At 45.2% G+C, this 26,246-nt stretch overlaps 1 protein-coding gene across 3 annotated transcripts in view; it reads right to left on the reverse strand.

Annotated features, from left to right (window-relative positions):
* Positions 1-19,902, reverse strand: part of LOC118090766 (sodium- and chloride-dependent betaine transporter) — a 50,427-nt gene extending 30,525 nt beyond the window's left edge. For all 3 annotated transcript variants that reach the window (XM_035126911.3, XM_088652330.1, XM_088652329.1), the window contains exons 1-6: positions 19,744-19,902; positions 10,755-10,966; positions 9,043-9,177; positions 7,140-7,280; positions 3,284-3,371; positions 2,604-2,736 (exon numbers count right to left, since the gene is read on the reverse strand). In XM_035126911.3, the coding sequence (XP_034982802.1) occupies positions 2,604-2,736; positions 3,284-3,371; positions 7,140-7,280; positions 9,043-9,177; positions 10,755-10,962 (705 nt within the window). In that variant the 5' untranslated portion in view covers positions 10,963-10,966; positions 19,744-19,902. The remainder of the gene's footprint in view (positions 1-2,603; positions 2,737-3,283; positions 3,372-7,139; positions 7,281-9,042; positions 9,178-10,754; positions 10,967-19,743) is intronic.
* Between the last annotated feature and the right edge of the window lie 6,344 nt (positions 19,903-26,246).

Here is a 26,246-nt window from a genome sequence, read left to right on the forward strand (position 1 = left end):
GCCGATCAGAAGGTTGGCGGTTCGAATCCCCGCGACGGGGTGAGCTCCCGTTGCTCGGTCCCAGCTCCTGCCAACCAAGCAGTTCGAAAGCACATCAGAGTGCAAGTAGATAAATAGGTACCGCTACAGCGGGAAGGTAAACGGCGTTTCCATGTGCTGCTCTGGTTCGCCAGAAGCGGCTTTGTCATGCTGGCCACATGACCTGGAAGCTGTACGGCGGCTCCCTCGGCCAATAATGCGAGGTGACCGCCGCAACCCCAGAGTCGGTCACGACTGGACCTAATGGTCAGGGGTCCCTTTACCTTTACTAGGTACTTAAACATACATAACCGTGAAGGAAGGTATGACGGTTACAGCAATATTATGGGAATATTAAAACAATGAAACAATTAAATTCATTGGGCGTTTTAAAGGTGCTAAAAAAGATTATCCTGGGATGAGCAAAACCTTTTTTTAAAAAAAGAACTATTGCTCCTGCTGTTAAAAGCAGGTGACATTTAGGGATGTCTCATTGGCAGTCAGAACTGCCAATCAACTCAAGCAAAGTAACTGTGTTCACATATCACGCTATGCTATGCCAAGCCAAGCCATGGTTTGGTGTGAATGTGCATAGGCTTCTGGATCAGGAGAAGGTGTCTGGTTTGCTTTTCCTCAGTCATTCAGGTGCTTCACTGCACTAAAACTCAGCTCATGGTTTCAGATTACAAGACATAATCCATCAGACAAACCTTGATCACAGCTCATGGTTAGTCTAGAGCAGGCATCCCCAAACTGCGGCCCTCCAGATGTTTTGGCCTACAACTCCCATGATCCCTAGTGGTTGGGGAAGATGGGAACTGTAGTCCAAAACATCTGGAGGGCCAAAGTTTGGGGATGCCTGGTCTAGAGAGAGCTAAATCACAAGCCTGGGTTCAGATAACACTCTAAACCAACCCCTGGCTTAGCTCAGCTCTTTAGTAGAACCACCAGGCAGGAGCAAAGCATCTGCCATCTCCTCTTCCAGAGTCCACACATTTACACTAAACCATGGCTTAGCATAACATGTGAACTAATATTATGTGTGAAATTACCCAGCATCCTTAGGTGACAGAGCACTGCACATTTCCCTGCCTCCAACATAAGCATGCTATGAGCCAAGGATGGTGGAATGCACCTTGCCATAACATCACCACACACGGTAGGTGATGCTACCTGAAATTGACCCTCAGGTTTATCTTCGGCTGAACGGAGGGATGGAAGGAATCTGCGAGCTTGCCAAGGAGTTGATCAGGTCATTACAGAGTTATTTGCAGATCACTCTCCTTCCCAGGCTGAGAGGGGGGAAATGGTGAAACCAGGTTATTTATTGGGACAGTGTGATATTTGCAGCTGCTCTTGAAATTGCAGAACAATGAAGCATGAGACAGAGCAATGGAGAACTTCTGAAACAACAATGGGATATTAGCTCCACTCAAGGCATGAAGGAGAACAACAACAACTGGGAAAAGATAGACATAATATTTTACAAGGACAGAAAGAAACATCATTGACAGAATAATGGCAAGACACAGGAAGAACAAGGATATAGTTTGAATGCTTCACCAGTTGATTTATAAATCATTTAATGTGTCTATACGAATAAAAGTTGTTAATATTGCAGTTGTTATATAAGGGATTAAGGACGTGGGTGGCGTTGTGGGTTAAACCACTGTGCCGCTTGGGCTTGCTGATCGGAAGGTCGGCGGTTTGAATCCCCGCAACGGGGTAAGCTCCTGTTGCTCGGTCCCAGCTCCTGCCAACCTACCGGTAGCAGTTTGAAAGCACACAGTGCAAGTGTAGATAAATAGGTACCGCTCCAGCAAGAAGGTAAACTGTGTTTCCATGCGCTGCTCTGGTTTCGCCAGAAGTGGCTTAGTCATGCTGGCCACATGACCCGGAAAAAACTGTCTACGGAAGCAGACAAATGGCGGCTCCCTCGGCCTTTAAAGCAAGATGAGCGCCACAACCCCAGAGTTGCTCGTGACTGGACTTAATTGTCAGGGGTCCCTTTACCTTTTTATATAAGGGATTGATATTTTGACTGGAGTGTAATTGAAATTAATAAGATTTTGGAACGCTGAAATAAAGTACAGTGGTAACTTTGGTTAAAAACTTAATTCATTCCGAAGGTCCAATCTTAACCTGAAACTGTTCTTAACCTGAGGTACCACTTTAGCCAATGGGGCCTCCTGCTGCTGCCGTGCCGCCGCCGCACGATTTCTGTTCTCATCCTGAAGCAAAGTTCTTAACCCAAGGTACTATTTCTGGGTTAGTGGAGTCTGTAACCTGAAGCATCTGTAACCAGAAGTGTCTGTAACCTGAGGTACCACTGTAAATCTTCAAACCATCAATTCTAGCATTGGGGGGGGGCACCGAAATTACATAATTTGGTATCTGAATCTTTGGTATTAGTAACTGTATTATAATTTGGCATTGTTATAATGAGGCTATTATTGGATTATGGAAGGAAGGAAGGAAGGAAGGAAGGAAGGAAGGAAGGAAGGAAGGAAGGAAGGAAGGAAGGAAGGAAGGAAGGAAGGAAGTGACCCTGGGGAAGGAAGTGACAAGCACACTGTTGCTCCTACTTTGCCAGTGGACTTGACGCCTTTCCAGATGCAGAAGTAGCAGATGATCCAGGCAAGCAAGAGGCAGAGAGCCAGTTCCCACCTCACGGTGCCCAGATTATGTATCCCATCTGTTATTCCCAAGACTCTCCTCCTGCCAAAGCGGATTAAAAGACGAGATACAGGGTGATGTCCCAAGTCTGACATTTCACTATTAGCCTATTCCAGCCCCTTCCTGATTATTTTCACTTAGACCCCCATATACCGGTAGTCTGTTTCCTTTAGAACCCATCACTTACAGTGCCAGTGCTAAATTACTTTCCTTCATCTTCCTCCATTTGATCTTTGCACTTGGTTTCAATTCATTTTATTATCTTGAGCAATGGCCATCGCTCTCTTTCCACAGACTTACCCTCCCCGCTCATCACATTGCATGGTTTCCCCTCCTTTGGACAGTGGACATTTAGCCTTTTTATCTTGCACAGAACTTGAGGCGTAAAATGTTCACATCCTTGTCCAAATCCCTGACTTTTTTTTCAGTGCCCCTGTCAATAAACTCATGAGGTTCCCCTATGCCTGGGTCTTCTGTGCATGCTTCTTGTAATTTCCTTTTGCTGGAACATTACAGAGGCCACATTCAAAAGTCTCCTGCCTGTGATTTATAGGGGGGGGGGAGGAATCAGAAAAATCTAAATACATACTCCCAGAACTCAATGGCTGGAGAGGTGGCGTTAGCTGGCATGATCTTGTCTTCCAAACTCGAGCTGTTCAGAAAGTCCACACAAAGAGCTGTGGGAAAGGGGAAAGCGATTGGGTGAGAGCCTGCAGCGCTCCAACAACATTCTGGCCTGACTTTGACCGGAACCCTCCCCTGCTCAGAGTTTCAGAAGGAAGTGGCAGCGCCTTATTTATATAGAATCCAGATGTTTGCAGTATGCAGGCTATTACTGAGCAACACAGATACAAATTCCCATTTCCCCTCCACCTCCCCCCCCCACACTTGCCTTCTGTCATCGCTTTGCATTCATCCAAGCCCACCCTCACTTACACAAAGTGGGGAGGGGCGGCGAGAGAGAGCAGTTTATTGGTGAAATTCCTAGAGAGGGAAGTAAGTCGCAGAGCATCTAGCAATGGTGGCGATAGAAGCTAACAACATATTTTAAATGAGTAATGAAAGCCCCAAGAGGAAATGCAAGAGAAGGAGCAGGAATTGCAAATGTTAAACATAAATCTAATAATAATAATAATAATAATAATAATAATAATAATAATAATAATAATAATAGAAGGAAAGACATTCACAATAAAACATCCTCACTTCTGGATCATTTGGCGATGCAGTGGTGCCATCAAGGCAAGACTGTGGGACAGGTGTCAATAGCCCCCTACTCTCTCTCTCTCTCTCTCTCTCTCTCTCTCTCTCTCTCTCTCTCTCTCTCTCTCTCTCTCTCTCTCTCACATAGGGTGGCTCTGTGTCTTACTTCTTACTTTAGAAAGGGCAGATCTCTGTTTGAAGGACCCCTCTCTCTATCTGAAGAGTTGTCCATGCTAAAGATACAGAAGAACCACAAGAAGAGAGAGCAGTCAGGACTTTGACATTGCCCATCAAGACTTTGTGCCTGGACAGCAGACTTAGCAGCCGCCCAAGACACTTGGTCACTTTCTTTCCCAATATTGTGGGGAATTTGTGGTGGTACAAATCAGCACAGAGGACCCTCACATCTTTCTTTGTTGCCCTTGGCAGCCATTGTGTGCTGGCACACACATCAAGATAGGAATACCAGCACCTCTCTTTAAAAAAAAAATACCCCAAAAAACATTGGGTGTGTTGTATTCCTATTTAAGTGATAGCGATAATGTTAAAATTGCCTCTATGTATATAAATCTTCTATGTATATAAATCTAAAAATCAAATATGGGTCCTCTTATTTGGTGATGCCTCCAGGGTGAGATAAGAACTTCAGTGTACAGGAAAGTTTTTAATGTTTGATGTTTTATCGTGTTTTTAATATTTTATTGGGAGCTGCCCAGAGTGGCTGGGGCAATCCAGTCAAATGGGTGGCATAATAATAATAATAATAATAATAATAATAATAATAATAATAGCCCTGCTGAGCCAAGCCAAAGTCCAGCCTAGTCCATCACCCTCTTCTCTCAGTGGCAAACCAGAAGCCCACAAAAAGTCTGCAAAGTACATCCTGAGTTTCACATCACACTCTCCCACCCCTCCAATCCCAGCAACCATTCAGATATTCAGAGTCATACTGCCTCCAACAGTAAAAGGTAAAGGACCCCTGGACAGTTAAAGCCGGCTATGGGGTTACAGCGCTCATCTCGCTTTCAGGCCAAGGTAGCCAGTGTTTGTCCACAGACAGCTTTCCGGGTCATATAACCAGCTTGACTAAAACGCTTCTGGTGCAACGGAACACCGTGACGGAAAACAGAGCACACGGAAACACTGTTTACCTTCCCACCAGAGTGGTACCTATTAATCTACTTGCACTTTTTGGCGTGCTTTCGAACTGCTAGGTTGGCAGGAGCTGGGACAGAGCAACGGGAGCTTATCCCATCACGGGGATTCGAACTGCCAACCTTCTAATCAGCAAGCCCAAGAGGCTCAGTGGTTTAGACCACAGCGCCATGAGCATGAAGGACCCCAAATGCAGCAGGGTTGGCTTACTCCATTTTAAAGTAAGTGATGTTTTACCCATGGCCATTTATAAAGAGATGACCCTCACCTGCCCCACCGCCAGGAGGACCATAAAGACTCTAAAATTAGCAAACTATGGGCAAACCCACACCACACATTTAAAGCAAGTTTAAAGCACATGACTACCCTCCCTCAAAGAATTCTGAGAACTGTAGTTTCCCCTTCACAGAGATGCCATTCCCCAGCACCGTTAACAGTTCCCGTTATTATTTTGGGGCTGTCATGCTATTCAGACGTGCGCTGGATATTCTGTTAACTTGTGGGGTAGATGCCCTACTTGGAAACTGTGAAGGGAAGGCCACCTACAGACTGGGAACAGGGATCAGGCCTTAAGATGTCATTAAAAATCAAATGCCTGGTATGAGTAAAAGGAAAATGGTGATTTGTAACGTGGATACAGTACACTTGTTCCAGCCTGCAGAGAAAGAGGCAAAATACTGTAAGAGAAGGCAAGAGGCATTCAGAGGTCAGGCGGAAGGAACTTCTGGCCTTGCTTCTCCAGGGCCCTGGAAATTAAGCAAAGGCTGACTGTACAAAGGTGCAGTTCACAGCCCCACTGCATGAGACTCTGGTCTCTTCAGAGACTTGAAAGAGAGAGTCGGGGGGGGGGGGTTGCAGTGTTTATTGCCATGTGAGGAGGTCAGTGGTACAACATTCTTATCCTTTCAGTCATGAGTTCAGAAGGTCATGATTGGCTCACAGAAAGGCTGTCCGCAAAGCCAGGAACCAGCCAGGCACACAAAGGCTTTAAGGGAAAAGAACTAGACTTTTTTAAAAACTCAGAACAGAATTGACTACAACATATCTAAGGAGGAAAGCAAAGAGAAGAATATGCGGTGGGTATTTCCTGTCCCCCCCTCCAAAAAAAAAAGCAAAACAAAACCCACTCTCTGGGAGTTGCACTCATGAGATTAAAACAGCCACAACCTTGTAAGGAACCTCTTCGCACAAGGGTTTTTCTTTCCAAGACATCATGTCTTTAAAAAAATAAAATAAGGGTAAACCCCACATCTCTATCATCTTGACTGGGCTCAGAGAGAAAATAGGCGGTATCAAATCTTCTCAAAGACAAGACAAAGATGTATCACAAGCGCTAGGTTGCCTATGGTCCAGAGCCATCCCTAACCTTAGGCAGAGAATGATGGAGAAACCTCAGCCAACAGATTTGGGATAGCCTTTGAATTATTCCAATAGTACCAACATCACAACATCTGGGGTTCATTCACCTGCCCATCTAAGTCCTAACTCAGAACAGACCCATTGGAATTGATGGGCCTAAGTTAGCCATGTACAGTGGTACCTCTACTTACGAATGTTTCTACCTACGAATGGAGCTCCGTCCGCCATCTTGGATGCAGTACGGATTTTTAGATAGGGTTGCTTCTACTTACGAATTTTTTCTCCCAATGCATTCCTATGGGATTCGACTTACAAATTTTTTTGACTTACAAATGTGCGTTCGGAACACATTAAATTCGTAAGTAGAGGTACCACTGTACATTAATTTCCATAAGTCTATTCGGAGTAGCATTGGATACAACCCAGTATATGTTATCATCTGCCAATAATGTCCTACATAGGACTAACCATCCAGTCTATGCAAAAGAATAAATGGGCACAAATGTCACATCAGAAGTGACAATATTCAAATGCCAATATTTTTGCTACTTTAAATTGTTAATTGCTTATTATATTTTCAACAGCAAGGGGGTGAGAAAAAGGATTTGCATTTTTAATTTCGTGTGCCAACGTATCTTGCGCTCGAACCTTTATAGCAAAGTAAGAAGAACTACAGTTCCATTGCTTCAGAAAGCCATGCAGGAGGTGGCATCTTGCCAGAGTCATACCTGTATTCCAGGTATTACTGCAGCTGGCCCAGGGTAGAACAGCAGCAAAGGAGTTAAATAGGTAGAACAGGGCCCAAGCCAATATGATGATGTAGTAGACATTCAGGAACGATTCAATGACTTGGGAAGCATAGCCAATTCCTGAGTGGGGGAGAGAGAGAGAGATAAAGGTGGTGGTTAAAAACAGACAAAAAAGGGCCAAAATTTCCTGTCAAGCTGTGATTGAAAAAGAACTGGGTTTTCAGTTACTGATAGGACCAAACATAGTTCAGAGACTGGCCAGAAGCAGAGGTGGGGAAGCTGTGGATCTCCAGATGTCACTGTCATCATCCCAGGCTGTGCTCACAGGGGCTGATGGGAGCTGGAGTCCAGCACTGTCCAGAAGGTCACTACCATGTTTTTCACATTTTAAGACACCGTCTTATATTTATTTTACTGTGGTGTCTTATTTTTTAAAAAAATTACCTCCTCTTCCTGCTGCGGCTTGGCCCCCAGAACTGGCTGCTGCTGCTGTGCTGCTGGGCGCTTTGTTGGCGCTTCAGCAGGGCACGCTGCTGGGTCCTGCCGGGTTGGGGCTCCAAGTGGTGCACGCTGTGGCTCTTGCCAGTTTCTGCCGCTGGGACGGGGCGCGGCGCGTGCTGCCGCTCTTGCCGCGTCCCGCCGCCGGGTTGGAGCTCGGCAAAGCGTGCGCTGCTGCCCTTGCCGGGTCCCACTGGGTCGGGACTTGGAGCGGCGTGCGCTGTGGGTTGCGCAGGGTCCTGCTGGGTTGGGGCTCGGCGCGGGGCGTGCTGCAGCTTCTGCCGGCTCCTGCTCCATCTGAGCTCCACACGGTGCACGTTGCGCATCCGCTTCCGGCAAGGACAGGCATCTTCCGGCAAGTACAGGAACACCTTTTCCTGTTCCTTACGGAAGCGCCATCCGGACCTGCTCCCAGCACGGTATAGTACCGGTACCCCAGCATGTCTTATTTTGGGGGGATGCCTTATATTTTATTGCCTTGAGAAAATCGTGCCATGGCTTATTTTATAGGCACGTCTTAAAATGTGAGAAACACGGTAGTTCCCCAACTCTGGTCTGAAGGCAGGTGAGATCAACATGCCTGTGGAGGGCAGGACCATCGCTCCATAGTGGGCAGGGCAATGGATGCAAATTTCATATTTGTACAGTAAGCTAGTACACACACACACACACACACACACACACACACACACACACACACCTCTATCCTCCATCCAGGCAAGCAAGAAACATTACTAGAATTCAGGGACACATTCCAGGCACGCAAAACCACTTGGGGGTGAAGCAATGGCCATGAGGGTGTGGCCTGTGGACAGTTCCTAGGGCCGGGCAGAGAGACTTGGAGGGCCACATTCGGCCCTTTTGTATGAGGTTCCCCATCCCTGTTGTACAGGATCAGTTTGTATCTCTGCAGTGTAACCTGCCACTCCTAGCATAAACAACACCTTGCAGGAAATCACCTTGTCCTTCAATTCCTCACTGCTGCTGCAAACAGGGAGCTCACATTTTTATCTTAAACGCAGAAAGACTTGCACACTTGCGGTTCCTTGTTGCCGCCACCGCTTCCTCCTCCTCTGAATATCTGCCCTTTCACCTCTGCTTCACACCTGCCTTGGCAGGGGCTCCACAGTTTTAAGCTTGTTCTGCTTCTGGCTGCTACTTTGCCACCACCTTTTGACTCTGTTTTGAGTACCAGCTCTGCCTCCAATATCTACACTTCAGAATGACTCGCCCTTGTGATTTAAACTGCAGTTCTGAACAGGTACAACAGCAGCTGGCTCTGAGCCATGCCCTGTAGCAGGGGAGCTCAGAGGGAATTAGATCAAAAAGTACAGTGCGTGTTTGATGGAAAGCTACCAGGACTTCCCGTGTACTACCAACTTGCCTTCAAAGATAGGGCAGATCCGTCTCCAGGCAGTGATCCCACCCTGGCCAGTATACTGCCCAAGGGCTGTCTCCAGCAAGAATACTGGGATCCCACAAGTAAAGAGGAATATGAGGTATGGGATGAAGAAGGCACCTGTGGAGAAAGAAAGCAGGGAGAGAAGCTGAAGCAAATTCATTGTTAACACCTTTGTTAAAAAGAGGAAAAGTGATATTTTCACAGGGCAGGATTAATGATAATGCAAAATAGTTGCCTCCACAAATGCACATACAGTCTTACCTTGGTTTTCGAACAGCTTAGTTCTCAAACGTTTTGGCTCCCGAATGCTGCAAACCCCAAAGTGAGTGTTCTGGTTTGCGAACATCTTTTGGAACCCGAATGTCCGACGGGGCTTCCTGCAGCCAATCAGAAGCCGCGCTTTGGTTTCCAAACATTTTGGAAGCCAAACGGACTTCAGAAATGGATTCTGTTCAACTTCCAAGCTACAACTGTATAAGAGTTCCATCACCATTTTTTGTTTTTACAAAATGGAGGGCAGTGAAAAATGAGAGCAGAGAAGCAGTGAGGAAGTGGAATCCTTATGCTGACTACCTCTTCTCTGTTCTAAAACACCCTCAACTACTTCCCCCCTCTCTCAACAGGAGGGGCCAGTGTGGTGTAGTGGTTAAGAACAGTGGACTAATAATCTGGTGAACCAGGTTCGCTTCCCCGCTCCTTCACATGCAGCTGCTGGGTGACCTTGGGCTAGTCACACTTCTCTGAAGTCTCTCAGCCTCACTCACCTCCAGGGCCGTCTCAAGCATGTTGGGTGCCCTGGCGCCATGGTGCGGAGATTGCTCTGGCGCTCCCCACCCCACCCTGTTTCTTGCCGTGGCTGGTGGGCTTCCGCGCGGCTCCGTCGCGTGGCGCCCCCCTGCCAGCCCCGCACCACCCAGCCTACCCCTAGAGCCTGCCCTGCTCACCTCACAGAGTGTTCGTTGTTGGGGAGGAAGGGAAAGGAGATTGTTAGCCACTTTGAGACTCCTAAGGGTAGTGATAAAGCATAAAGTGGGATATCAAATCCAAACTCCTCCTCCTCCTCCTCCTCTTCAACAACAACAGGGGGCAAGGGAGTCAAGCACCCACCCAAGCAAGGTACTTACCTCTCCCACTGGCCCCTTCCCTTTGCTGGACTCCTGTCAATAACATATGCCACTATTTTTTCCAGTGATCATGTGGGACACAACTTATCCACCTAGAGATATGCTATGCCCCTTATGCCCCCCCCCAAAAAAAATCTGGTGCCACCACTGGGGAGGGGGTGAATTGAGCTCACAGCTCTTTGACACACAAAAAATGATTGCACAGTTTTGCAACAGAACACCTAACTTGTGCAAGGCTGAGGAAATCTGTTATCTACTTTGTGACAAATATCTAGCTCATAAAATAGTCCTCTTTGCAATAAATCTGCTGCACAAAATATGATTAGCAGGTGCTAATGGCACCATCTTACCTAATGATATTTTTTTAATCTGATATATTTTTAATTAGTTTCTTCATTGCATGTCGTAAATTTTATAGTGAGTTTTATGTTTAGTCTGCATATTGCATATGGCTTGCTGTATTGCAAGCTTAAAATGCACTGCTACGATTATTTTTTTATTGTTTCCTGATGACCAATGGGTACAATGAAATAAAGGGAACTAGAAAAATTATGGATGCTGTGCACTTACCACCTCCGTTCTTGTAGCAGAGATAAGGGAATCTCCATACATTGCCCAGACCAATGATCTCTCCAGCCACAGACAATAGAAACTCCACTTTGTTGGTCCACTGTCCTCTGTCCTCGAGCTCATCCTTCCTCTCTCCTGGCTTTTCTTCTACCTCTGGAATAACCATGCTCCCACTGGATTCTGCATCCCATGGTCCTTTGCTTTCCATGGCTCTGGAGGGAAGGGATGTCAGAGGGGAAGGCAGATCACATGACGTGGGGAATTGTCATAGGATTCCTATCAAGTTGTTTTGCTTTGCTTTGCTTTGCTTTGCTTTGCTTTGCTTTGCTTTGCTTTGCTTTGCTTTGCTTTGCTTTGCTTTGCTTTGCTTTGCTTTGCTTTGCTTTGTCCAAGCAGTTTCTTATGTTCAAAGTGAGCATGAACCAAGGAGTGAGCCAGTGAAAATAAGGGGGGCTAGGGAGGGGGGTGAAATTGGATCCAGTTTGCAGCTAAGGGTGAATCTATTGAATCTGCACTTTCCAAAATAACATGAGAACTAAAACACAGCCATCCTTCAAAATTCACACTTCTCCAAACAATGGGTGGTGTTTTTTTTAAAAAAAAAAAGCATATATATATATTATGTGTGCATAAAAATAAATATATTCATGAAAATAACATCCAAAAGTGCATTATTTTAGGGGAAATTATCAGCAAAGAATGTGTACATTAGTCAAAACCACATGCAAAAATGTATTTATTCAGTGAAATTTGCACTAAAATGCTGGTGAATTTTCATGAGGATCTTTAAAAAAAAACACAACCTGAGGCCTGCAGGTATAGGGCAGTACACACATTTTATTTTATTTTATTTTATTGTTGTTGTTGTTGCTGTTGTTGTTTTATGCAGCAATGTAGAGAAGTGAATTTAAGGTTGGAAAAATGAGAAATATAGACTACTGAAATTGCTACTTGAGGTAGACCTTCGTGGGGAAAATGATACAGGGTTGTATCTACTCTGATCATAGTACACCCATTGAAATGAATAAACCTAAGTCATGTCCGTTATTCCAATGGGTCTACTCCAATTATGGCTTACATTGGATTCAATCCACAGCCCTCACTGGTCTAAAACCACTTCTTCACATCTGTGTGAATCAGCAATAGCCAAAGTATGAGAAAGAAAGAAAGAAAGAAAGAAAGAAAGAAAGAAAGAAAGAAAGAAAGAAAGAAAGAAAGAAAGGAAGGAAAATTTAACTAAAATTTAAAACTTTGAATGTAACTGTTTAACCAGAAGTAACGGGATTCTATAATCCTTATCTAGCTGAACCATTCCTCAGAAGCTTTGCATCACTTCAATCTAATTCGCAACAGCTTAGACAAATATAGGCATGCCCCGGTAGTAATCTTGAGAACTTTCATCTATCAGTAAAAGCAATAATAGTGAAAAGTTAATTTATATCTGTGAAGCCATTTTTGTATATGATTAAAAACCTGAAGAAAATTCATCATTGCAAATAATAATAATTAAAAACAGTGTACATCCTACTGCCTGCACAATTACAACACACCGATATTTAATTCAATCCAAAGACTAAACTCAAATAGTGTGGTTTGTATGTGCAATTTGAACTCTGATTATTTGAATTTCAGTGATTAAAATTCTGAACTAACATTTTTTTAAGAATCCCAAATACCTAACCATAAGATAAATTGCAGTTTGACAAGATTTAAAAACTTCCCTTTCTCTTGACCACCCCCACAAGGCACACCATATTCCTTCCTACCAAGGCTCCATTTTTCATTCATTCGTGATATTTATGTACCACTTTTCAGGCAGAACTCACAAGGCACTTTATGTAAGTTCCTTACAATGAGCATCTTTTCTTTTTAAACCCTATTAGAATATTATACAAGGCAGCAGGGAGCCTGACTCCTGGAGTTGTTTCTGCTTCTCTCCTCAGGGCATGATGCTCCCTCAGAAATCCCTGCGGCAGCAGTTGGAGGGAGGGGCCACCACAGGAAGCTGGGTGGCGGCAGCACACAAAGCTATTTGCATTTCTCCCCTTTTCCCCTCACTCCTGTTTCCTCTCCTCTATCCCAGGCCCTGCAACCTCCTCTCCTCCTTGTCCTATCCCATATTGCCTTCCCATGTCCGTGCCTCACATGTGTCAGCAAACCTGATAGCTGAGATACTTGCAGTGTAATGACCCTGACCCAATGAACCCTATTTTCACCTTGTACTTTTTCATTGATGGCCTTCCACCTGCTGCACTGAGGATCAGCTTCGCTGTTTGTGTGTGTGTGTGTGTGTGTGTGTGTGTGTGTGTGTGTGTGTGTGTACGCACACGCACACACCATCCTGCTTCTCCAAGATCCTCAAATTGCTAAGAGAGTCATCTGCTGTATCCAGATCTGTTGCGAACATGCCATCTGGCTGATCAGCTAAGGAAAATGCCTGATCAGCGCAGATGCCTCCTCCATCTCATCAGAGCTCCATGGCTTGTCAAGTGAATGAAAGCCAATGCTGTGTAATGGAACCTGTTCTGAACTGTCACAGTCCTCACCACATTCCAATTTGCGTCTGCCAAATGCAAATCATCAAGCACAGCAGTGCTTCGGACAACGCTTATTAGCAATGTCATTATGGGCAGACAGCAGAAGATCTAACTTCAATTTATTTGCTTATTAGGGATGAAAACAAAGCGTATCTCCATAGCCAGCCTGTTTTTATTACTATTTACTTGCATTTTGAGAACACTTGATCAGACACTTGTTCTGGTGAAGCACAAACCTTGACGGGCTTACAGTGATGTGGAGCAGAATCTTTTCTGCAGAATTCTTTTTTGTCCATTTCATAAGTTGGTTAGTAGAAATGAATGGATGCCAAGTACAAATATATTAAGCCAACTTGGCAGTTTCAAAAAAATTTTTTGACTTTGTTTACTGCATATAAATGCAAGTAAAGTAAACGTCCTAAATTGGATCCCTCTCTAGGACATCAGGAACATTTTTGGTGCAAACTACCGTACCGTACCGTTATGGGACACAGGTGGCACTGTGGGTTAAGCCACAGAACCTAGGGCTTGCTGATCAGAAGGACAGCGGTTCGAATCCCTGTGACGGGGTGAGCTCCCGTTGCTCGGTCCAGCTCCTGCCAACCTAGCAGTTCGAAAGCACGTCAAAGTGCAAGTAGATAAATAGGTACCACTACAGCGGGAAGGTAAACGGCATTTCCATGTGCTGCTCTGGTTCGCCAGAAGTGGCTTTCTCATACTGGCCACATGACCTGGAAGCTGTATGCCGGCTCCCTCAGCCAATAACGTGAGATGAGCGCCGCAACCCCAGAGTCGGTCACAACTGGACCTAATGGTCAGGGGTCCCTTTACCTTTTTACTGTACCTTATGCAGATTTGCACAGGGTAGTTTACATCAGCAAAATCTACTGGAAAATTTCCCCATTCAGAATTTTTCAGAAAATCCATACCACTGCAGAAATCAAAATTCAAAGTTCCTGCAAGTTTCCCCAAAAGTACATACTTCGTATGTACAAAATCCAAGGTTTAATTACTTCTGCCAGAGAAATCCTGGATAACAGCTACCAGCCAAGGTAAACAGCCCTGGGCTACCGGTAGATGAGCCTATTGGCCAGAATAAGTCAGCTTCCTATATGTTATTTTCTTAAAGGCAGGAGGAGAAAGGGGAGTTCTGTATATCGATTTATCCTAGTAAAATTCACAAACCACTATGAAATTGCTAAGAAGACTATTTTAAGCACATCGTATAATGTGGCATGACGCTTGCAAAGCACTCCCAAGTCATATGTCCAGTATGATTAAAGCCTGAATTGTGCCTCTCTGTCTGTAGGATTCATCAGCGTCATTCCTTACTGGCTCCTCTACAGCAGTGTTTCTCAACCAGTGTGCCTCCAGATGTTTTGGGACTACAACTCCCATCATCCCTAGCTAGCAAGACCAGTGGTCAGGAATGATGGGAGTTGTAGTCCCAAAACATCTGGAGGCACACTGGTTGAGAAGCACTGCTCTACAGGGATGGACCTGGGCTTGCTGAGCTTCGTAGACAAGAATCTGAATCGGAATGGACAAACTGATGGAAACCCCTGCACAATTTACAGCATGGGGAACCTCAAGCCAACTGGGTGTCAAATGTGGCCCTCAAGGCTTCTCTAACTGGCGCTCAGGACTCTCTCCAGCCCATACCTACTCCCCAGACTACACCTTTCCCCATCTCTGCTCTGTGCTTTTGTGCACCTTTTGCTGGTGGAGGAATAGGATCTTGTCTCTTGCATGCCTAGATGGAAAGGTAGGGATCCATCTGTGCATGTGCTGTTCCCATATAATCATTAAATTTTCTAATTTACATTTCAAAATATTAATTTAAACAACCTTAAATCAATTACTTCCCTTCTTCTCTTTCCATGGTTCATTTTGCATTATCATACATCCCTGCATATTTTGCATGAACCAAACCATTCAGTAATCTATTGTTACATCCATCAAAACTTATTTACACTGTTGAATTTCTCTCAACGCTACCAGCATTTTTAATTGAACACAATTTTCATCCACATAGTCAGTAAACATTTTCCAGACTTCTTTAAATGTACATTCTTCCTTTTCTCCTATTCTACATGTTAAATCTGCAAGCTGTGCTTATTCCATCAGTTTAAGTTACCATTCTGCTTAGGTGGGGACCTCGCTCGTTTTCCATTCCCCCTTCATTTTATTTACTGCAAAAAGTCTGCAATTTCAGGAAAGATGGCTGGTGGTGCAGGACCTCTCATTCAACTATAATTGCTCAACCTGAATTTGCTGATTTGTAAGGAAACCAGCCCTGAGTGCTCACTGGAAGGACAGATCGTGAAGCTGAGGCTCCAGTACTTTGGCCACCTCATGAGAAGAGAAGACTCCCTGGAAAAGATCCTGATGTTGGGAAAGATGGAGGGCACAAGGAGAAGGGGACAACAGAGGATGAGATGGTTGGACAGTGTCTGACCAAACTGCGGGAGGCAGTGAGTCTGACCAAACTGCAGGAGGCCGTGGAAGATAGGAGTGCCTGACGTGCTCTGGTCCATGGGGTCACGAAGAGTAGGACACATCTAAACGACTAAACAACAACAACAAAATGCATCCCACCCAAAAATTGCAAGCCTACAAATGCCTCTAGTCACAATCTTTCCCAGTATGGTGCGATGCATTTATTTCTGTTTATTTTATAATATTGTGTGTGTGTGTGTGTGTGTATTCCTAAATCCGCATTTATAGCATATGCAAAATTTATTCATATCTGCACCCTCTTTCATCCTTTTTAAAAAAATGTGTTGTGTTTCCTCACCTCCAGCAGCCATAGCACCACCATTCCAATCCAAATTGGGTCCCCCTCAGCTGTATAATTTTTTTAAAGAAAAACAGCAGTCCAATCACAAAGTTTGTCTGTATAAGACAAGGGTATCAGGTTTACATTATAAGAGTTTGTACGCAGTGTATATTGCTGCCTTTAGACTATAATCCTAAAGGGAAAATTCTGCATTCCCATTTCCAGAAATTTTGCAAAACACCTTTTCCCCCAAGGATACTATGTATGGATACTATAAGAGCTAGTCTAGAAAGAATGAGCCTTTCTGAAAGGGAAGGCAGGGGACCTTCCATTCTGAGTTTGCAGATTGCACTCTGGGATCATTAATTAAAACTTCAATTCCATGCACACTTACCTGGGAGTAAGCAAACTTGGTAGGATTTACTTCTGAGTAAATATGCGGAGGATTGCACTGTAGCACACTCATGCCTTCAATTCCTGTCCATACATGCAGCAATAAAATCAACAAAAATCCCATAAAAGATAAACCAACTCAGTGGAGATGACCACAAAGAATTCTCCTTCCTTGGAGATTTTAAAGCAGAGGTTGGATGGCCATATGTCTTTAATGCTTTATTTGAGATTCCTGCATTGTAGGGGGTTGGACTAGATCACACCTGGGGTCCCCTCCCAACTCTATGGTTCTATGATTCTATTAACAAGTTAGCAACCATTCTTATCCTAGCTCATCAAAGCTCAGAGCAAATACCTTTCACTTACATGGGAGTAGGTCCCATCTAACTCAGTGAGGATTACTTCTAAACAGAGAGATGGCTATAACACCAGGGTTCCCCACCATCAGCGCCGCCATCAATTGATCCATGAAAAGGGGTGGCTGGTTGGGATTCCTGAATGTTTCGTTTGGCACAGCCCTGTCTCAGATGGTGACATTGGTTGAGATGAGGGATCATCAAGAGTGCACTCTGGACTGCCCACAATTCCCTGTGGTGGGTGGGCTCTCCTGCTGCACACCTAGGCAGGTGAGAGAGTCAATTTGCTAAGCAATCCAAACATTTGCAGTTCATCCCAAGTGACTTTTGGCCAAGTTAATCTCTGCCTACATCTCTATGGAAGCAACTCTCTTTGCCAGTCAGTGTTCAGAATAGGCCTGCCAAGCCTGGTTGAGGAATAGCCCCAGAGGTAAAGTCCAAGGTTTGACACGTTGTATCAGCAATTGCTAGTTGAAGGAGTGGCGCAACTGTGCTTACAGCAGCAATATTAAGGTCAATAGATAAGGGACTTCCTTTAGGAACTCTCTTAAATGATCTGCTGCAGGTTCACATACAGACAAATTGATATATGCAGCAATAAACCCCACATGGGATGATGCACGGCTTGCTCAAGACATTTGGGTGCCTGAGGCAAACCACAGGATGTCATCCTCCTCTCCACCAGGGGGAAAATGGGTGCATGAAAAGCTACATCAGGAGCAGGAGGGGGTGGGAAATAAAGATCTACATCAGGATCTGCTGCCCCATGGATCCTGCTGCCCAAGGCAGTCGCCTCACCTTGCCTGATGGGCGGGCCAGCACTGGGCAAAATCATGGGCACAAACATGTATGCTGATGTCATGCTTGCACGCTGCGAGGCATGCACATACATATCACTGACGTCACATGGCCTTGGGTCCCCTCTATCATGGGGGCAAGGGGTGTGAATGGGGCAGTATCCCTGCCCCAAAACGTTGGCAAGTGCCAATGGTTTTGCATATGACCACTCCAATAACATCATGAGACCAAATCATCATGGATGCACAATAAAAAGGATTTATCAAATAGCCTAAATTTGTTTCACAGAGGTATTAGCCCGGCTCTCACACACACCAAGCACCAAACCATGTTTCCCCCAAGGTGCTTGTTTTCAGGGAAGCAATGTGATTTCTCAACCTCAGTGAAATGAAAACAAATTCTTGGAGTCTGGTCTGCTGTTTTCCACACATGTACATAAACACCACTGGGCCTTCAGTTTCCGGTGTTTCACAATTCATTTCCAGCCTGTGATTCATATTGCTTGACCCTGTCATGACCTATCCTTCCACACCCACATACAACCTCTTCATTGCCCCATTTCTCTCCATTTCCATCAATAGGGATGGGGCAACCTGTCCATTTCAGTTTCTCTCCGCTTTTCATTTTTCCAACCTTAAATTCAGTTCTCCACATTTCCATTGTGTGATTTTTTTAATGGTCCTTGTGAATATTCACCAGCATTTTAAAGGAGAATTTCTCCCAATATACACAATTTCCCCTAATATAACACATTTTTGCAGGCGTTTTCCACTGACACATGCATTTTTACCCTAGTATATGCATTTCTGGTACGCATTACTTGGGGGCAGAACTGCACTGAAAATTCAGAGAAGTGTGAATTTCAAAAGATGGCTGGGTCTCAGTTTGCATATTGTTTCAGAAAGTGAAATTTTGGTGGGTTCATCTTCAAATGGGAACTGAATCAGATTTCTCATCCATCCCTACTCCCAACACCATTTTCCTTAGGGCTTTCCAGGGGAAAGGAGTGTTGGGAGTAGGAAAAAGGAAATAAATCCTGCTAAGAGTTCCCTGAAAGCCAATTCATTTTATCAGCTTGCAATCCATGGGCGTACCCACCACGGGGCAAGGGGGCAGCTGCCCCTCCCTAGAAGCAGGGCGGTGGGTACGCCCATGCTTCTCCCCCCCCCACCGCCTTCTTCTCGGCGGAGCTGCCGTGGGCCTAACCGCAGAAGCGCAGTGGCACTTCAAAAGACCGGCGGTGGTGGAAACAGGCGTCCCCCGCACTAGGTGCTGCGGGGCGGGCTCGAACAAGGCTGCACGCACCCGCTCACAGCTAATCGGCGGGAAGCACCTGCCCACGCGCACACCGGAGGGAGCACAGCAGCACGACGGCAAGCCCAGCGGCCACGGGGGCGGCTGCCGAAGACGATGGGAGTGGAGCGAAGTGGAGCGGAGCCTGGTAGCTCGCGGAGCGCATGAACGGTGCATGCCCCTTGGCCAGAAAAGCGCTGCCACCACCGCTCCCTTCACCGTCGAGTCGTTTCCTGGGCGCACTCCTTTGCTTTGCTTTTCAGTTTCTGTTGGTGCTGCTGCTGCTGCTGTTTTCCTCGCTGTCCAGAGTTCAAGGTGTGGGGGTTCTGTAGCCCCGCCCATGTTCCCACTTCATGGCCCCTCCCCTCCCGTGCCTTGGCCCCACCCCTGAACAACTATGGCTTGCCCCCCCCCTAGATTTGATCCTGGGTACGCCCCTGTTGCAATCCTAGGCACACATGCAGCTGCACTTCCCAGAATTCCCTGGGAACAGGAAGTGGCTGTTAAATCACTCTGCAAATTGTAACTATGCATGTTGGGGAATAGGGGTCTCCTAACAACTCTCACCACCCTTTACAAACTAGACCTCCCAGGATTCTTTGCAGGGGAGTCATGACTGTTTAAAGTGGCATGGTGCTGTTTTGAATGTATATTGCAGATGGGGCCACTGAACACAGAGGGTCTTAGGATTGCGCTGTTAATCTACTCTCCCTGGGCCAAAGCATTGCTGCCTCCAGTACAACTTCCCATGTTGCATTGCGCTGCCTCTCAAGGCTTCTCCGACTGAAGCAGGGCACCAAAATCAGTGACAGGCAAAAGGAAGAGCCACTCACCCGAGGTCCCACAAACGCCTCCGTCTTGTTCCAGTTAGGTCACTGCAAACCAGCTGGGGAATGCCACAACCTCAACAAAATATTAAGGAAAAAGCAAATCCGGAGCCACTAAAGAGAGAGGGAGGGAGAGTTGGTTGAGCAAACAAACCCTTCTCTCTCCTCTTTCTCTCCTCCTCCTTTCCCTCCCCTTACATGAGATATTCCAAGCGAATTATCACCAGAGTTCTCTTGTGGGTGGAGGGTTAGGGTGTGTATATGCATTTCTGAAGGGGGGGAAGGGCCTTCTCTCTCTCTCTCTCTCTCTCTCTCTCTCTCTCTCTCTCTCTCTCTCTCTCTCTCTCTCTCTCATTGCCTTATAATACTTCTCTTTATGAAGCAGTGAGAGTAGAGGGTGGGTGGGAGGGAGGGAGGCCAGCAGGCAGGCCAAAAATGTGGAGACTGTGATCATTTCACAACACTGAGGGGGCGTTTTTCACACATGCGACCCGTGCCGTCATAAATGGGCATGCTAGGAAGTTAACTCTGTGGGACTTGTGCCCAAGTAAAAAGGCATCGCAATTGGTTGTTAAAGAGGGAGGGAAGGAGGGAGGTAACAACTGGAACCATACATTTCTAGCATCTGTAAAGCACATAGCTCTTCCCCCCCCCCACACACACACAAAAGAATCCTGGGGACCATAGGTTGTTGTTTTTAAGGGTGCTGGAAATTGTAGCTCTGTGAGGTGTAATCCACAGTCCCTGGGATTATGTGGGAGAAGCCAGATGCTGTGGATGTATTTCTTTAAGCAAGATTTCTGTACGACTTGATTGTAGAACACACACACACACACACACACACACACACACACACACCTCTAAGTGTTTTGCAAAAATAAATGTACAGTGGTACCTCTACTTGCAAATTTAATGCGTTCCGAACACACATTTGTAAGTCAAAAAAAATTGTAAGTCGAATCCCATAGGAATGCATTGGGAGAAAAAATTCATAAGCCGAAGCAACCCTATCTAAAAATTCGTAAGTAGAAAAAATCCTATCTAAACCGCATCCAAGATGGCGGATGGAGCTCCATTTGTAAGTAGAAAAAATCGTAAGTAAAGTTATTCGTAAGTAGAGGTACCACTGTATGGTGTGGGCATGACCTTGTGGGGGGTGTTCTTGTCACCATAATAGTGCATTGGCAATGAGTTCATGCTGCTTTAATTTGCTGTGCAATTCTTCCTGACTGCTACCACATTATTGCTGTCTGAACGGACAACGAAGGTGGGCCGAAAAGTGGGCCCGTGTTCTGCAACTGTAGCATTGGATTTATCCATTTCATTTCTATTCTTCACCCTCCTTCCTCAAAAATGCTCAGGATGGCAATGTTTTACTCACAGCAACCCTGCAAGGCAGCTAAAACTGAGAGACAGAGGCTGACAAGCGAATCATGCCTTGAACTAAGTTGAGTTGGAAAATAAATAAAATAAATGTTTGTTTGTTTGTTGAATAAACAGGATTTAAAAGTTATTAGCTTTGGTTAGATTGCGGAAGAAACAGCCCATCAAGTCCATCCTGGCAACAATTTGGGAAACTTCATACAGGATACTTATTTATGAAAATTCGTAAATGGATACAGCGGTAGGAGATGCAATCAAAGAGGCTTGTATCTTCACATGTGCTGGCATTGCAAGGAGGTATATAAGCACTGGGAGTTAATTTTCAAGGAATGAAATTTACAAAGCAAGAGCTTGCTAAATGTATGGGAAGGGGAGAATGAAGGAATGTCACATAAACACCTACTTGGCTTTATGCAGCCAGAATGGAGATTGCTAAAAGCTGGGAAACTAATGTTGGACAACTAGGGTATGCAAGCCAGGGCTGTAAAACTAGCATTTAATGTAAGGGTTGGCAAGGGGACAGACAACTGTAGTCAACCTCTGTGCTGAAAGTTTCTTAATGGTATGCCTTGCTTCCTCCAAGGAAATCAGGGCATTGTTCATGGGTTCATCCTCCAAAACAATCCTGTTATAGTATCTTGGACAAGAGCCATGGGTTGCCTAGGGTAACCCAGAGAATTGATGGCTGATCAGAGAGTTGAACCCAGATTTTCCCTGCTCCAAATCCCACAGCCTAGCCACTATACCACATCCAAATCAGGGCCAGGTTCTCTAAAAAGCGCAATACTCTCTAGTTCCCAGTGCCTATTGCTAATCAGCAACATTCCAGAATGGTACAATTAAGTTAAGCAAACAGAAGCTATGCTCTTTATAAAACATCTGGCAGCAAGGGCACTCCCACGCCTTTCCGAATTGATAAACCCTTCATACAATATTCACATTATTTGCTTTTGTACGTTTTTGCACCACGCCCAGTTGCACCCACTTGGCCCTTCTAACGTTAGAGCACCTTCCCTGAACCACTGCCTTGAAATGCCCATAGATGTTATTAAAAGACGTAAATAAGGAAGAGACTGGGTCAGTTTGCATGACCAGGAAAGTGGGGTGAGGGAATACAGCATCTGAATGATGAATGCCACAGCCTTTATTCCCAGTGGCCAGGATGCTGAGAACTACATGGCAAACAGGCTCTGGGCTTGAGGTTCTAAGGCAGAAGACCTTGAATACCATTTTCATTGAAATATGATTAGGCAGCCATATGGTTTGCTTTTTTAAAAAAAAGCAATGTTGAATAGGTATCATTGCTTATGGCAGGGGTCTAGAGTAAAATGGCAACGTTTTAAAGAAGCTAATTGTTTAAACAAGACTCTTTAAAGAGGCGATCTTCTTCTGCTGAAGGATTAGCAGCAGAGAGTCAAAAACTGAAGATTTGCATGAATGAGGGGATCCTATGACAAGGATTAGAAAACCTTTGTATTTGTAGGGAATACTATACGAAGTCCATTTGGGAATTTGCTATCCTTGCCACATCGCTACACAATCTATTTAAAAACTTTGTTGACAACAAAAGGTTCCAAAGTGCAATAATAGGGTTCACCGGACAGAGGTTTGTTGATCTGTATTCGAAAAGTTTAAAAGTCAGTTAGTGCTGCCACCTCTATTGTTCTAGCCAAATTAGGAAGTTTATAAAGTATCCTCTGAAGGGAGAGGCCCCAGTTACCTTTAGCTACAGAAGACAAAGCCCCACCCCTGACCCTTGGTTAAAACAATTTCGCTAACTACTAATTTCTGGGCACAATTCAAAGTGCTGGTCATGACTTATAATGCCCTATATGGTTGTATGAACCTGATGAGGCAGCAAGATCTTTGAGTGAGCACCTTCCCTCTGTTCCATCATCATCAGAAGAGAGAACCTTTTCCATGGTTGCTCCCATATTATGGAATTCTCTCCCAATAATGGCTCACTTGGCTCCCTCTTTGTTATCCTTCCACCAACAGGCTGAGACCTTCTTATTCCAAAAATTAAGGTATATACAATGCTGATCACTGGACCGCTGTCAGGGCAGGCTGTTTTTAACTGCAGGTTTTTAATGTGTTTGGATGTGTTTTAATTATTGTTTTAAACTAATTTGCTTTTGTTACATTGGATTTTGTAATGTTGCTTTTAAATGCATGCCGCCATATTGAAGGATCAGAGTTTTCCTTCTCCTAGGTGGGCTACCTTCCCAAGTTGACGGGCCCCATCTGCCCCTCACTTTCCTCTACAGCATGTGCAGAAACTGCTTTCTTGACTGTGGGACCCACTATTGATCTCATCCACTCAATCTCTCAGAGCCTGTCTTCAAATGCAAGGGAAGTTCCTAACTCACCAAGGGTTTGAGACCCATTGGCTGTGCCCTCACCTGGTTTAGCCAGCCAGTTGAAGCCATTCCCAGGATGTGACTGCTGTTGCGTGGTGGCAGCTTCTAGGAGCCACAGATGAGAGCTGAGTACAGGGTGGAGCACTCTGTGTCCCCCACCAAAAGTATTGCCCCTCCCCCAACACCCCATATACCCCAATTTATGCTTTATTTTAAAACCACTATAGTATCAAAAACTACATGCATTTCTAACTGCACTACAGACATAGCAGAAGACTAATCTGCTGGGGGCTGGTCCATGAGGGCGAATGGACCACTGCCCCATCAGCCTCAAGTCTGACCTCAGCCAGCTCCCACCTGCCTGATTTTTTTCTCTCCACCTACCAGTAGACCAGCTGTCCTCCTCCCTACCATCACTGACAGACACCACCCCCCACCGCTGGACTAATCCCAATGTTTGAGTCAGGATTCAGTATTCTTCCATAACCTGTGTTGTGCTGCAGTCTCCTTCCTGCCTTACCAAATGCTAAACCTAACAATGGGAACAAGCTACATCTCAGCAGTTTTCTTCTTCCGACAAGCCCTCTTCTTCCTCTATTCATCTCTTGCCAGCTGGCAGAGCCTCCTCTGTCTCCTATTCTGCTTGGCCCTTTTCTTCCTGAAACAGGTGCAGAGATTTTAATAGAACTGCTTGGGCTGACTCACGGCCCTCCCACCTGGTCTGTTAACACTGCGGATGTCTTTCTGAAAGATCCATTGGGAGATGTTCCAGGGAACTCCCTTCCTGTCACAGAAGCCTTGTGCTGGAGTCAGAGAAAACATAGAAGTCCACACAGAGGTCAGCTCCAGGCCACCTGTTAATTGAGAATTAATCCTGATTTGTTTGCAAAAAGCTTATGGGGACATTATATAATGCTGGCTATTCAGTGACCATTCATTCTGATTTGTTTCTGGGGAAGTTATGTGACCATACACCAAGCAATTGTTATCCCACACAAGAGCTGTTCGATGGTGGAACAGTCTCCCTCGAGAGGTTGTGGACTTTCCTTCCTTGGAGCTTTTTAAGCAGAGGTTCGATGGCCATCTGTCATGGATGCTATAGCTGAGATTCTTGCGTTGCCCATGGTTGGACTTCCACCTGTGGTACTTCTGTGCTTGATATACCCTTTTCCACTTCCTTGCTTCTTTGGCTTAGGTTTGCTCTTGTCAATCATCATGATCCTGGCTGGCAAGTTGTGGGTTTTGGAAAGATGCCGGACAAAAAACCCAACCTCAATCTAGATGCAGTGTTTGAGTTCTCAATTGTTCTCTGTGTGCTTGACTGCATTCTGTCCCAATGTCCTCCGGATAATATACACATGGTTTGAATTTGATGTGCTGCCTCAGTTGCTAAGCACTTGGAATCCAGGTCTCTACCTCAGCACTTCCCAATCTGTGGCTAACCTGTGCAAGTGGGTTGCAGGCTCCATAAGTAAACCCAAAATAATTATTGGTTACAATCCTTAATTGGTATGATGAATATCACTTACAACTTTTGTTTCCTTGGCATATTATAATGCTGTGTTGACATCTGCAACTCAACTTTGGAAAGGCTCAAGTCTTACATTTTAACACTTGGGAATCGCTCTCTGGCAGCTGGCAGAAGATCCAGTGACCATTTGCCATAAGGTGTAGGAGTTAAGTAATTTTTTGCTTGGATGCCTCAAGTCATGGTTATAAAATTGGCAAACTTGAAGTTAAAATGCATGAAGCAGGCAGCTGCTGAAGACCTAAGGTCCAAAATTCATGTGATAATAAATCAATGAGTCACCATGCCAAGTCAATGTGGGCTTGTGGGTCTTTAGCCAATCATAGTCCCCTGATGTCCCTACCTGCATGATATGTGCATTTGTAAAGCGCTTTTGTTGCTTTTTAGACATTTCAGACATTACTCTTTCAGTAAGAAATCTGTAAACAGCTAAAAATGTATTGTGTGGAGGCATCTGGATGTTGTTGTTGTTTAGTCGTTTAGTCGTGTCCGACTCTTCGTGACCCCATGGACCATAGCACGCCAGGCACTCCTGTCTTGCACTGCCTCCCGCAGTTTGGTCAAACTCATGTTCGTAGCTTCAAGAACACTGTCCAACCATCTTGTCCTCTGTCGTCCCCTTCTCCTAGTGCCCTCAATCTTTCCCAACATCAGGGTCTTTTCCAAGGATTCTTCTCTTCTCATGAGGTGGCCAAAGTATTGGAGCCTCAGCTTCACGATCTGTCCTTCCAGGGAGCACTCAGGGCTGATTTCCTTAAGAATGGATAGGTTTGATCTTCTTGCAGTCCATGGGACTCTCAAGAGTCTCCTCCAGCACCATAATTCAAAAGCATCAATTCTTCGGCGATCAGCCTTCTTTATGGTCCAGCTCTCACTTCCATACATCACTACTGGGAAAACCATAGCTTTAACTATACGGACCTTTGTCGGCAAAGTGATGTCTCTGCTTTTTAAGATGCTGTCTAGGTTTGTCATTGCTTTTCTCCCAAGAAGCAGGCGTCTTTTAATTTCGTGACTGCTGTCACCATCTGCAGTGATCAAGGAGCCCAAGAAAGTAAAATCTCTCACTGCCTCCATTTCTTCCCCTTCTATTTGCCAGGAGGTGATGGGACCAGTGGCCATGATCTTGGTTTTTTTGATGTTGAGCTTCAGACCATATTTTGCACTCTCCTCTTTCACCCTCATTAAAAGGTTCTTTAATTCCTCCTCGCTTTCTGCCATCAAGGTTGTGTCATCTG

This window comes from Zootoca vivipara, chromosome 9, assembly GCF_965207765.1.
Source record: "Zootoca vivipara chromosome 9, rZooViv2.hap1.1, whole genome shotgun sequence".
NCBI classification, from domain to species: Eukaryota; Metazoa; Chordata; class Lepidosauria; order Squamata; family Lacertidae; genus Zootoca; species Zootoca vivipara.